The sequence below is a fragment of the Rhamphochromis longiceps genome, linkage group LG4 (genome assembly GCF_057381845.1).
Source record: "Rhamphochromis longiceps isolate RC_006_pf linkage group LG4, R_longiceps_female_GT1.1, whole genome shotgun sequence".
NCBI lineage: Eukaryota > Metazoa > Chordata > Actinopteri > Cichliformes > Cichlidae > Rhamphochromis > Rhamphochromis longiceps.
The window spans coordinates 28,100,409-28,113,751 of NC_140560.1; the positions used below are offsets into that span (position 1 = coordinate 28,100,409).

General features: G+C 41.3%; 1 protein-coding gene across 3 annotated transcripts in view; it reads left to right on the top strand.

Moving 5' to 3' along the window:
- The window catches only part of dock6 (dedicator of cytokinesis 6), a 31,451-nt gene extending 18,678 nt beyond the window's left edge, over positions 1–12,773 (top strand). Inside the window, exons 23-50 of one of the 3 annotated variants that reach the window (XM_085404299.1) lie at positions 435–536; positions 850–936; positions 1,260–1,355; positions 1,482–1,622; positions 1,843–1,956; positions 2,054–2,224; positions 2,779–2,918; positions 3,034–3,203; positions 3,317–3,468; positions 3,777–3,959; positions 4,654–4,780; positions 4,869–4,953; positions 5,083–5,179; positions 5,296–5,430; positions 5,720–5,872; positions 6,288–6,446; positions 6,565–6,665; positions 6,745–6,937; positions 7,617–7,760; positions 7,852–7,983; positions 8,103–8,117; positions 9,462–9,587; positions 9,676–9,765; positions 9,844–10,080; positions 10,166–10,309; positions 10,444–10,550; positions 10,640–10,813; positions 11,483–12,773. In XM_085404299.1, coding sequence (XP_085260425.1) covers positions 435–536; positions 850–936; positions 1,260–1,355; positions 1,482–1,622; positions 1,843–1,956; positions 2,054–2,224; positions 2,779–2,918; positions 3,034–3,203; positions 3,317–3,468; positions 3,777–3,959; positions 4,654–4,780; positions 4,869–4,953; positions 5,083–5,179; positions 5,296–5,430; positions 5,720–5,872; positions 6,288–6,446; positions 6,565–6,665; positions 6,745–6,937; positions 7,617–7,760; positions 7,852–7,983; positions 8,103–8,117; positions 9,462–9,587; positions 9,676–9,765; positions 9,844–10,080; positions 10,166–10,309; positions 10,444–10,550; positions 10,640–10,813; positions 11,483–11,525 — 3,618 coding nt within the window. In that variant the 3' untranslated portion in view covers positions 11,526–12,773. The remainder of the gene's footprint in view (positions 1–434; positions 537–849; positions 937–1,259; positions 1,356–1,481; positions 1,623–1,842; positions 1,957–2,053; positions 2,225–2,778; positions 2,919–3,033; positions 3,204–3,316; positions 3,469–3,776; positions 3,960–4,653; positions 4,781–4,868; positions 4,954–5,082; positions 5,180–5,295; positions 5,431–5,719; positions 5,873–6,287; positions 6,447–6,564; positions 6,666–6,744; positions 6,938–7,616; positions 7,761–7,851; positions 7,984–8,102; positions 8,118–9,461; positions 9,588–9,675; positions 9,766–9,843; positions 10,081–10,165; positions 10,310–10,443; positions 10,551–10,639; positions 10,814–11,482) is intronic. The other 2 variants (XM_085404302.1, XM_085404301.1) reach the window with 2 other exon arrangements.
- The last annotated feature ends 570 nt before the right edge of the window (positions 12,774–13,343 follow it).

The following is a 13,343-nucleotide window of genomic DNA, read 5'->3' on the forward strand; positions in this document are numbered from 1 at the left end:
TTACAGTCTGGCTACACAGAAAACATGGTCTGTGTTTTCTGTCTTTATGAAACCACTTGTTTATTTTCTAGTTTCTGTTTAGATAATATCACTCTGTTATTTTGTTGTAATCGTAGTTTCTGGACTCTTCACAGCTGATTCAATAAACTCAGGTTAACTGAGAACTCTGTGCAAACAGTCTGTCTCACTGCTTAGACAACAATGTAGTAATTCTCTGTGCCTCTATCCCTTTACTTAATGCAGTACCTCAGTCCTTTATTCTCCTCTCCCCAGCTTTCTTTTCTTTGTTGCTTTTGTCTCCTTTTATTTCGTTCCTGATTTTCTTCTCTAAATAATCTTTTATGTAGTAATTACCCTCTCTTAATTCACTGTGCTCTTGCCTCTTGCCACACTCTGTGTGTGTTTTTGTGTGTGTCTCTGGTGGCTTATGGCAGGGCATTGACCGCTCCCACTCCTGGGTAAACTCTGCTTATGCCCCTGGGGGCTCCAGATCTGTGCTACGCCGGAACCCCAACTCCAGCTGTGAGCTCAAGCAGGTGCCAAATCCCTTCACCTCATCCTCACCTTTACCTCCTCCACCTCCATCCTGCACTGCCTCTCATCAATTCTCGCGGGTCATTTCTTACCTCCATTGCATCTGTGTCTGTCTGGCTCTCTCTCTGCTCGCCTCAGCCCACCTGTCACCCCTTTTTATCTACTCCCTGTACATCCTCTCTGCTGCCTAACAGGCACAAGTTCTGCCTGGGGCTTGTTAGGAGTTCATAGAAAGTTCTCTGGCCACCCACCCATTTCCATTCACCCATTTTCACGTCATCTGTGTGTGTTCACCTCACCATCACTCCATGTCAGGCAAACGACCGCAGCTGCAATCGCATGTCTGCCTTTCTGGACAGCGTGGCTTTGTTTTCAGTTCCCCCAAGGCAGATTGCAAAGAAGGTAAAACTGGCATCTAACTAACTGTAAAAGTTACAAACTAACACATTTGTGATATCATATCATTCACCAACTTCCAATATCATTACCATTCATCAACAATCATGCGATTTGAACACAGATCTACATGGAAATAATGTGAAAATTGAAAATTTAGATCTTTTTGGAATGAAGAACTATCAGTTCGTACTCCTAAACCTTTATAACCTGCAGTTACTGTTTATGAAGTATTCCTAATAGCATTGAAACTGTTTATTTTAATCTTGATAGCTCAAATACAATTAACTAGACCAAACTGAACTAGCTTGTTGTTGGTTCATGTCTAGCTGCTCCACGAGGAGCTGGCTTTACAGTGGGTGGTCAGCACCAGCACAGTGAGGGAAGCGGCACTGCAACAAGCTTGGCTTTTCTTCCAACTGATGGTAAGCATTCCTTTTTGAAATTGCAATAATTGTACACCACTTTCTAAGTAGCAAAAATCTAAAGAGAATGCAGTAAAACAAAACTTAAGGTCTGCAAACCATTTTCTTATGTATCCCCTCCTACAGACAAAGAGCATGGCCCACCACTTATTCCTGACCTCAAAACTGGATGTTCCCAGGCGTCAGCGGTTCCCAGACCGCTTTGTGGATGACATCGCTGCACTTGTGTGTGCCATCAGTGCAGACATTGCCAGCCGATACCACAAGGTACCAAATCCTGAGAGCTACCCCATATTCTAGAAATTGAATTCATTTCTTGATAACAATTTAGGTCACTGGCCAACAAAAACTATAGTGGCTTTATTTTTCTCCCTTATCTTTTATACAAAGCTTGAGCATTGCTGTTTGATTCAAACCTAATATACAACCTAATATAATGTAAACCAAGACTCTTCCTCTTTCTCTCACATGAATTTTCCCCTTCCAGGATGTGGAGCTTGTGGAGAGGTTAAATAGCAGTCTGGCTTTCTTCCTGAGTGACCTGTTGTCTCTCATGGACCGGGGCTTTGTCTTCAACCTCATCCGCTCTTACTACAAACAGGTCCCCATTGCACTTTTTCCTATTTTCCTGTAATCTGATACGCTCAGAGACTCCCACACACATTATTGTATCTTCTATGTAACTGCATGTTAAACAGATTGCCAACAAGTTGCACACGGCCCAGAATCCCAGCTCTCTGAATGCTCTGAGGATGGACTTCACTCGTATTGTCTGCAGCCATGAGCACTATGTGATCCTCAACTTGCCGTGCTCAATCCTGAGCCCCCCAGCCTCCCCCTCTCCTTCCACTTCTTCCACTACATCACAGGTACTACAGCACATTATCCATCATAGACGAATTATAAAAATAAAAAAATTTCACATAAAGAGAATGGATAAATTGAAATGTTGCTAATTTCCCTCTGTAATAAGTGCATACTCATAGCATCAGTGTCCTCAAAGTTCCAGTCATGGCCCTTGGGGATGTTTTTTGCAGCCCTTGAGTCAGCCAAGGAAAGAATGCAATACACTGTATTGTGTCATTTTGGGAGGATTTTTCTTGAATTCCAACTCTTCTGTTCTGGGCATCATAGCTAGAGTTTCTTAACAGAAATACCGCTGGGGTCAAAATGTGCCTTCCTCTTGGTTTAAAAATACAAACATAAATTATGAAATTAGCAAATACACTACAAACACTAACTAAAGCTGTTTATTTTCCTTAATAAATAAATGATGTCTTAAATTTGCAGTCATCAAAAATTCGAGAATAACTCTTCTACTGTGTTCCTACACAAACCATTGCATAACATTAATGTCAGCCACACTTAAAGTCATTTCTCTATAATTCTGTGTCATCTTAACTATGTCTCCTTGTGTCCACAGAGCTCAGCATTTTCCAGTATGGTGCAAGACCAGGGCGTGGCCACCATGTTTGAGCTCTCCGTCCCTTTTCGCCAGCAGCACTTCCTGTCCGGCCTGCTGCTGTCTGAGCTCTCACTCATCCTCGACCCTGATGGTGAAGGGTGGGTTTTTAGTATCTGCTCACAAGCTGATCAAGACTTTACATCGATTCAGACTTTAACGTGAAATAAAATGAGAGATGACAAAGATTATGATGATTTTGTTTATCACCCACAGGGTTTTTTTCCTTCATAAAAAGGCCATTAGTGCCGTTCACTCCCTGCTGTGTAGCCACGATGCAGACCCTCGCTACAGGGACCCTCAAGTCAGAGCCCACATGGCTCAGCTCTACCTGCCTCTCATCCCAATCGTCATGGAGACGCTACATCAACTCTATGACTTCTCTGGTCAGCAGAACAATATGAGCAGCCCATAAATATGATTTTCCACCTGCTCGAGAAGATGTTGTTATATTTGCAGTATTATTGTACCTGAGAGCGCTTTTCTTATTGCCTTGCAGACTCCTCGCCTTCTCGGGTCCGCCATGCATCCACCCACGCTGACGATGCTGACCCAGACAGTGGCAGCACTATCAGTCAGTCTGTTGCCATGGCAATCGCTGGCTCCCCTCTGCAGCACGCCAAAGCCAACCCATTCGCACTGCCCACAGTGGTAAGTGATAGCAGCAAGGGTCATAGTGTTCCCCAGAGCCCTACAGACTGACAGGTCACAGAGTGGCCTCTGTGTGGGCGACTGCTGCTTCAGTTTGACAGACGGTCACACCACACAACACTCACCCATTTAAATATCATTTGCATTCTTTCCATGTTGTTCTTTAGCTAAAGAACAACTGCTCCTCTTCACCTGTAGGTGGCTCTGTGTCCTTTGCTATAACTTTCTCTAAACAGCCATTTTGTTCTATACTCAAGTGGATTACAAGATTGGCACCGATTTTCTGTGTGTGTGCGTGTCGTTACCAGGCGGGGCGCCAGTCCAGCTCTCTGTCTGCCGAGTGCAGTAGGACTCTGCTGGTGTGTTTCCTGTGGGTGCTGAAGAATGCAGATGCAGCTCTCCTGGAGCGCTGGGTGTCAGATTTGTCTGTACTGCAAATCAACCGCTTGCTAGATCTGCTGCATCTCTGTGTGTCCTGCTTTGAATACAAGGTATAATAAATGGGCACCATCAAGATTCACAGTTCATTCAGGGAGATGCTAAATTCCTCTAAATTGATTTTTTTTTTCAAAGAAATCTAGTTCAGAGCAAATATTGATTAAATTTCATTTTCCTTCTTTTTCTCCTGTTTGATGGGGTTTTTATGAAGGCAATGAGTTAATGTTCATGGTTTAATTAGCTGTTATTTAAAAATTAGATTTAATTTAACCATTACTGCAAAAATGATGTCTGTGGCAGCATGTAACAGATCTGTGCTGGTCAGTTACTGCTGGCTGAGAATGCCCTCACTTCTGTCTCTGAAAAGTATATTTGATATGATACATTATACATAATGCATTGTACACTGAGGCACTTGGACTTCAGACATCATATCCAGGGTTACTACTGTATTTTCCATTACTGTTTACATTGCACTGCAAAATCACACAGTAGTCTATTTAGCTGTGTTTACTCTATAAATTATCAATAGGACAGAAGGCTATTTTTATGTTTGTTTGTTTTTAAATTGTTTGCCTTTCTAAAGTCCATTTCTTAGCAGCTTTCTACCCAGTTTTTTTTCCCCTTTTATCCACTTTTAATATAGTCTTTTTTTCTCTGTCAGAGAAATTTCTGGGTAAACTTGCCCAATTTGTATGCTACCTTTTTATGATTTATTTGTCCTCTGATGTTTGGTGGGCGTTGTAGGGGAAGAAGACTTTGGAGCGGATCAATAGCCTGACATTTAAAAAGTCTCAGGATATGAAAGCACGACTTGAAGAAGCCATACTGGGCACAATCGGAGCCCGTCAGGAGATGGTTCGGCGTCACAGAGGTGGGAAGCACAACAGAAACATAGGTTTGCGTCGTGCATGTCTGAAGCAATTTATATTTGTGGTGCTTAAGGAAATTTACTCTTACAGAAAGGAGCCCTTATGGCAGCCAGGAGAACGTTAGGTGGAAAAAGAACGTAACTCATTGGAGAACAAATGCAGACAGAGTCGACAAGTATGTGCTTTACAGACATATAGATTTGGTTCTTCTGCTCACCTTGTGAAAATTACAAATATTCTTGGATTATAATTTATGTCAAATGTGTGTTTCTGTGTAACATGATTGTAAAATGACACCTTTCAGGACTAAGGCTGAGGTGGAACAGGAGTCTGTGGTGGATGGAAACCTAGCTACTGAGGCCTCTCTCATAGTACTGGACACACTGGAAATTATAGTCAAGGTAAAACAATGAGAATTAAATAAATCTGTTTAGACACCACCTTTCCAGTGGTTGACATACAGTGCTGTCCTCCTATATAAACATCCTTTGCTTGTTGTGTGCCTGTCTTCTTTCAGACTGTGGTTGCATCAGAGTTGAAAGAAAGTGTTTTAGGTGGAGTGCTGAGAGTACTTCTTCACAGCATGGCAGGAAACCAGAGCGCCCTCTTTCTGCAGCATTGCTTCAATACACAGAGAGCTCTGGTTTTCAAAGTAAGTGCAGTTTGTTTTTAGCAATTACACAAGTTTTCAGGTTTTTTTTTTATTGTCCTTTCCAGCAAAAAAAAAATAAAAAAATCACAAATTAATGAATTAACACAAATAATTAATGTTTTGGTATTAATAGTTTTACTCCTATTTGGCATTATTCTGCTTACTCATTTTTATTGATGACATCTGTGTTACATTTTTGTATTGAAAAGTAAAGCAAGTGGGCCATATTTAATTTCTGGTGGCAGCGGGGTGAACTGTACGAAGTGACGCTGTGTGTTTTTGTGTATAGTTCCCAGAGATGCTGTTTGAGGAGGACACGGAGCTTTGTGCAGACCTGTGCCTGCGTCTCCTGCGTCACTGCAGCAGCAGTGTCGGCTCTGTCAGAAGTCACGCCTCGGCATCCCTTTACCTGCTCATGAGACAGAACTTCGAGATTGGAAATGTATGTTAAGATGTTTCATTATCTGTGAAATACTTTGATGTTCTTTCATTACTGTGGACATGTCAGCAAAATGCATCTATACCGTAATTCAAGACTGTAATGGGCGACTGTGGTTCAGGTTTGGGAAGCTCAGCTTGTAACCAGAAGGTTGCCGGTTCGATCCCAGCTCTGTCTGTCTTGGTTGTTGTGTCTTTGGGCAAGACACTTCACCTACCACCTACTGGTGATGGCGCGATAAGGCAGCCTTGCTTCTGTCAGTCTGTCCCAGGGCAACTGTGGCTACAAGTGTAGCTTGCTTCCACCAGTGTGTGAATGTGAGAGTGAATGAATAGTGGAATTGTAAAGCGCTATATAAATGCAATCCATTATTATTACTGATGTTGTAAGTCACACTGAGCTACGTTTTTGTTTGTAGAACTTTGCACGAGTAAAGATGCAGGTCACCATGTCTCTGTCCTCACTGGTGGGAACATCGCAGAACTTTAATGAAGAGCATCTTCGTCGGTCTCTCAAGACAATCTTGACATATGCCGAAGAGGACTTAGAGCTGCGGGACACACCTTTCCCAGAGCAGGTGGACAGCAACCATCATCTTGTTTACAGTTTTTGAGCTGAAGCTCGTGGAACGGGTAAGCTGGTGGAACAGGTAAGACATTTTTTTTCATTTGGTATATGTATGTTTGAAACTGCAGGTCCAGGATCTGGTGTTCAACCTGCACATGATTCTTACTGACACTGTGAAGATGAAGGAGCATCAGCACGATCCAGAGATGCTTATCGACCTAATGTACAGGTACTGGAATAACCATCAGAGTGGCTGTAAATCAAAAATAAAATAAAACCTAAAGTGTTTTCTCATTTTCTCTTTTCAGGATTGCTAAAGGTTACCAGAACTCCCCTGACTTGCGCTTAACGTGGCTTCAAAACATGGCAGGGAAACACTCAGAGAGAGGGAACCATGCTGAAGCAGCCCACTGTCTGGTCCACAGCGCAGCTCTGGTAGCGGAGTATCTCAACATGCTGGAGGATTGTCGCTACCTGCCCATTGGTTGTGTCACATTTCAGGTCAATGTGTATTCTGTTTAAACCTTTCTACTTACAAATAGTTGGCTAGGTCACAATGATTTTAGTCTAATGCCTCGGTCACAGTCGGTGACCTCCTGATACCTGCCTGAACACTGCAGCCAACATGTTTCAAAAGGCACAAAAATTTGTCTCCTTATCTGGTGCGTGTTACAGTTTTCACTGTTTCACTACAGCTTGGAAAGTAGTTGGCAGTTATCTGACAAGGAGATGTTTTCCATGCAAACTACGGGCAACCGCGACAATCTGCTCACAGTCAAAGCAACTGTAATCTTTCACTGAGGCACTGTATACCTCTTTGTGACCAGTTTGAAACTGAAACTGCCAGAAACCTCCAGCAACCAGTCACTAACTGGGTAGAGAATTCAAATTTTTCCCAAATGACCTGTCGTTGCCAGGTGATGGCTGACTGGTCTCTGGACTTGTGTGAGTTGAGTTTTAGCAATTGAATTTGCAGCGACTGCCAGAAACCTCCAACAACTATTCACCACCCGGTTTGAGACTCTTGTGACCTGTGGTTACTAGATCTTCACTAATGGGTGTCTAGACCTGTGTGACTCAGGCCTAAATGAAACTTTTACTTAAAAGACCTATAAAACATGTGGGTGTATGACCAGGTGTTAACTTTTTTCCTATTCTGTTTTGTCTGTTTTTACTACAGAATATTTCATCCAACGTATTAGAGGAGTCGGCAGTATCCGATGACGTTCTGTCGCCAGAGGAGGAGGGCATTTGTGCTGGGAAGTATTTCAGTGAGTCTGGCCTGGTGGGGCTTCTCGAGCAAGCAGCTGCTTCTTTTAATATGGTATGACTCACATTCACTGACAAACAGCACAAGGTTCCAGCATTAACATGATTTGTGTTAAAATCTCTATTTAATTGTGCTGTAACTGCAGGCCGGCATGTATGAGGCCATTAATGAAGTGTACAAGATTCTGCTCCCGATCCATGAAGCCAACAGAGACTTTAAAAAGCTGGCTACTGTCCACGGGAAGCTACAAGATGCCTTTAATAAAGTCTACAACCAAGTGAGTTGACAGCTTAATCCTGAAATCACCAGCAATCCACAAAGGAATTCGTTTCTAGCTAATTATCTTTATCCTAATTCCCTTCTTATGTGCTTTATTTCTTTTCTCATCTTTTCCAGAGTTCAGGATGGGAGGTAACAAACTAATCTGACATTAAGAGCATCTAATTTAAAGTAAAACATTCAGCAGTTGTTGTTGACAATGTTATTCTTCTTCCCCTTGGCTTGTTTTCTTCTCCCCTCCTGTGTCAATAACATGGCCACTGGTGAGTGATGCAAAGCTTACTTTATCACTTGGTTGAGTAGAATTAAGACAAGTATTAATTAATTTGTGCTGCAGTCCTGCTGTAATAAAACTACTTCTGAGCATGAATTTGTATTTTCCCACAACATGAAAAGCATCTGTTTTCCCAAATCCAAAGCGTTAACAAACAGTAAATGCTGTTTTGTTTTGTTTTTCATCACTGGTGTTGCAAACACAGGAATATAAATTAGTGTCAGGGTGAAAACAATCTGTGTGCATTTTACAAACCAGCTGTTTTAACTAAAAGAAAAAAACCAAACAGCTTTCAGCCCCAAAACAACTAAACAAGAGAAAACGTTTACAAAGAAAAGGCGGCTCACTGGTGTGGCCGGTTGAGAGAGAGAGAAGAAAGTAAATGATCCTCTGTGGTAGGCGGTGGCCATGTTGGCTCTTTTTACAAGGGTGGCCCTCAGGAAAGGACACAGTCATTGGCCCCACCAATATCCACATCCAATAACTATATAATTTCCAAACATCAACCAGACCTTTTCACTAACAGAAAATCAGGCACAGAAGTTAAATAGGATAACGCATAAATACAACAGCAGTATAACAACCATGGATCATGATTGGGGGGAAAAAAATAAACTCTGGTTATTCAGATAGATTTCTAGTTTACATTTCACATTTTAGGCTTTGTTAACACCTCCATATGGCTGCTTACTATGATGACCCCTAATTAGCATATAATTGCATAGTTACTTAGTTACTGACACTTTGTTATCACACTGTTACCAAGTACTTTTTACTGCATTTTTTTCTAATGGTTAAACAGCTATTCCGCTAACATTTCTGTACAACACATTACTCGTGGTGAGTTTATTCTGCAGTGTCGCATAATGCTGTTCCTCCTGTTTTTGTGTTTCTATTCATTCATTCAGCATTTATGTACTAGTGGAAAAACAGTATGCTAACGTTTGTATGACAGATTTGGTCTTTGTTTCAAGGTTGTTGAGTCCTCAATAAAAACAGCTCAGTCATTTAAACATTTTAGTTTGTGAAGAAAAAAAATCTTCATTTCAAGTCTTTAGTGTCAGATAATGAGTCCATGAATTAAAACGGGGTATTTTTTTTTTCTACTATTACCACGTAAGCTCTGTGTCAGCTGCTTTTAATTCACTCATGCTCTGCACTCCTTAATCGTTTAAGTTTTCTGTCTTGTTTTTAGTGTTCAGCGAATGTTTGGGACCTACTTCAGAGTGGGTTTCTATGGCTGTCGCTTCGGAGATCTGGATGAGCAAGAATTTGTCTACAAGGAGCCATCGATCACCAAGTTAGCTGAGATATCGCACAGACTTGAGGCATGTTAACTCCTCCTGATGTTAATAAAGATGTCTTTAATGATTTATGAGGAACATATGTCTAAAGGTGAATGCCTCTGGCCCACAGGAGTTCTACTCAGAGAAATTTGGGGATGAGGTGGTCGAAATTATCAAAGACTCCAACCCAGTGGACAAAAACAAACTCGATCCCAACAAGGTAAAGAGATGTGTATGTTTGTTGCTTAAAGAATATGTATATTTTAAAAATGTCTAACTGTACTGATGACTTTTTCAGGCTTACCTGCAGATCACCTATGTCGAGCCCTACTTTGACACATATGAGCTGAAGGAAAGAATCACCTACTTTGACAAGAACTACAACTTGCGTACCTTCATGTACTGCACTCCCTTCACTCTGGACGGCCGCGCTCACGGCGACCTGCACGAGCAGTACAAACGCAAAACCATCCTGACAACGTCTCACGCCTTCCCTTACATCAAGACACGGATCAATGTTATCCACAAGGAGGAGGTGGGTGTCTCTACTGGAGGGATCAGATTTTAAATAAATGTAGACATTATGATGTATGTTCATTGTTACATCTTTGGCTTTCCAGATTATTCTTGTCCCCATTGAGGTGGCGATTGAAGATATGCAGAAGAAGACTCAGGAGCTCGCTTTCGCCACAAACCAAGACCCCGCAGACTCTAAAATGCTTCAGATGGTGCTCCAGGGCTGTGTGGGCACCACTGTCAACCAGGTGATAAAATAATTGAAATGCTGGTCCCCCTGGAATAATAATAACATCAAAGCAGAGCTTTAAGTCTGGGTTAGTGTTTTAAGCAGTGGCAGAAATTCCTCAGCTAATATGTAACTGTTTGTCTCCCCTAACAGGGCCCCCTTGAGGTGGCGCAGGTCTTTCTCGCCGACATTCCTGATGACCCCAAGCTGTTTCGTCATCACAACAAACTGCGCCTCTGCTTTAAAGACTTCGCTAAGAGGTACTGACATGATCTCCGTCTCAGACAAAGACTGTTGTGTAGCCAATAAAAACAAATCCCAACTCCCTGTGTCTTTCTTTTTTGTGCAGGTGTGAAGATGCCCTGAGGAAGAATAAAGCCCTGATTGGGCCAGATCAGAAAGAGTACCACAGAGAGCTAGAAAGGAATTATCATAAACTGAAAGAAGCTCTGGGTCCTCTCATCAACCGCAAGATCCCCCAGCTTTACAGAACCCTACCAGCTCCGACTCTGCAAACACAACGGTAACTTGAGACATTAATAACACACACACACGCCTACGCACAGAGACGCATAAAATGATCTCATGCTGCTTCTTCAAGCACATCAAGCTAACATAAGAGGAACGTAAAACTGTGTCATGCTTCAGGCTATATGCTCTGCATGTCACCAGTGAGCAGACATGCAGACACATTTCAGTGATTTCAAATGTGTCACATTTTATTCCACAGTCATTAATAAAAGATGATGCACTTCTTGAACTGCTGTAGCCTGTTTGACTATGGAAACTATCACCATATGTTACTTTTGGTTTTCATCATCTTCTGGCTGCACCTCTGTGTTTGCATGTGGACTGATTTCTAATCAGAAACAGTTACAGTCAACAGCACCTGCCAGACCGATGCTGCAGCACAGAGAAATGTAAAATCCCAGATATTTAAAATATTAACACAAACTTTGAGCTCCATTGGTCCGCTATATTACATTAGGGGTTTATCATTATTATTCTTGGAACCACAATGCTGACTCAAAGCCATGTAAGCTTTTAGTGGGACAACTTTCACACTCCTTGGGTGGCATTTTTTTGGCTCAAATGAAATAAAAATGAACTACATCTTTGCTAAAATATGTTTTTGATTTTGACAAAAATCTTTTTACCAGTATTCCTACTAATTATCCCCCCTCTCTTGCAGGAACTCCTACAGTAGGTCGAGTTTCCGCAAAGTCGACTGTTGAGCCACAGAAAGCTGCAAAGCGACACAAAGCAACAAGCTTTTAAAATTAGCACCATCTCATACCGTCTGTCCCCCCTTCCCCCCACTGCATTGCACACCAACTGTAGCAGGAACACACAAACTCACCGTCCTCTTCTTCATCTAGCTCGTTATTTTACACTCATCACCCTTGGCCACCTAGTCATGTCTTAACACCCCCCTCCCCCTTCCAGTCCCTCTATGCACACACAGTAAGTTGTCACCTCTTTCGCTGCCCTACCATCCCCACCACTCTCACACCTCTTTTGGGGAAAAAAACCCCTCTGGTGTTTATGCAGGAAGGTTATCTGCTCTGTAAACATTGTCATTTGGAGCAAGGCTCTAAGATGGCAGCGTTTAAAGAAAGCTTTTTACAGTTATCCACCCAAAGTAATCTCTCAGAGCCTGATCTGACTTTACCTTTAGTTTTTAGTGCACTGTTTTACATTTGTTTTTCTTTAGCTTCGAGTGTCTGCTTTTGAACAGGCTTAGGTTGTCTGTTTTGTGTCATGGACTTATTTAATTTGTGAGATTTTTTTTAATCCCTGGTAGTGATCACTGCCAGACTTTGTTATTAAATAGTCCCAGGGAGTTTTCTTTTGTTATCAACAGACCAAATAACTGACATTCCTTCTCCCTCAAGTCGTAACATTTATCTGCCCATCTCTCGTTATAAGGGTTCAATAAAGAGAGTTGGTGGGCTGCTTTTTGTGGAGGTCCAGGTTTGATATGATTGAGCTCATAATGTGTGGGAGAGACTGACTCGATGGGATGTTTAAATGTGTTCTTAAAACTGTGAACTCTTAGAAAAGCACTGCAGTCGCATCAGATGTTTATCACAGAAGCACTGTCTAAAGACAGGCCATCTCGTTTACTCACACAGGCATGTTCAAACTGCGACATTCACTATCATACTACAGTATAGATAGATAGATAACTGAATATGTTATGACTGCGTAAACAAGTCCTCGTTTGACTGTTATGCGCTTCTGTATAAGACCAAATGTTTTGTATGTATACACCTCTGTGGTTTGCATTTATTGTAGAAATCTCCATCTACTGTATCTATGAAATTGCACTATTGTAAACAACCTGCAGCACATTAACACTGTAACTACTAAAATATATGTGCTTTTGTTATTTTACAGAGCTGGAAACTGTTTTTTACCGATTAGATAGGCAATTTTTTTTATTTATTTACACTGTCTTCTATTAAATATTTCTCCCTACACTCCTGGTCATCCTTTATTTATGGGTCTTACGATGTAAATTCATGTAGTAATGTGTTTACTATTTTTAACACTGTTTCACATTAACAGTTTTGTTACTGGAAATCTATGTTTTTCACACATGGTTTCTTCGCTTTTCAGCAGTCAGTATCATATTATGGTATGGGAAGCATCTTTAATACCCATAGACCACAGTGATACTACAAAAACTACTCTAACAACGGGGCTACGACAGTAACATAGTGGCATTTCTACATTTCTGTTTCTACATGAAACATACACAAGGTTTGCAAGTAATTATTACTAAATTTGCATGTATTAATTTTAGTTATGAATCTCAATACTTTTGAATGTTGTAGACTATTCTTTTTCAGATGTTATAACTTAAAATTAACAGTTATAATTAAGAATAATTATTTCATCACATATTTACTGCACATTCACAAGGGTTACAGTACCATTATGATTACATATAGTTTTTTATTTGTATTTGTTTATTTGGCGACATCCTCTTGCAGGGACTTTTATGGTTGTTTCTGCAAGTCTTTTGTGGGGTATGAAATTTCTCAAAG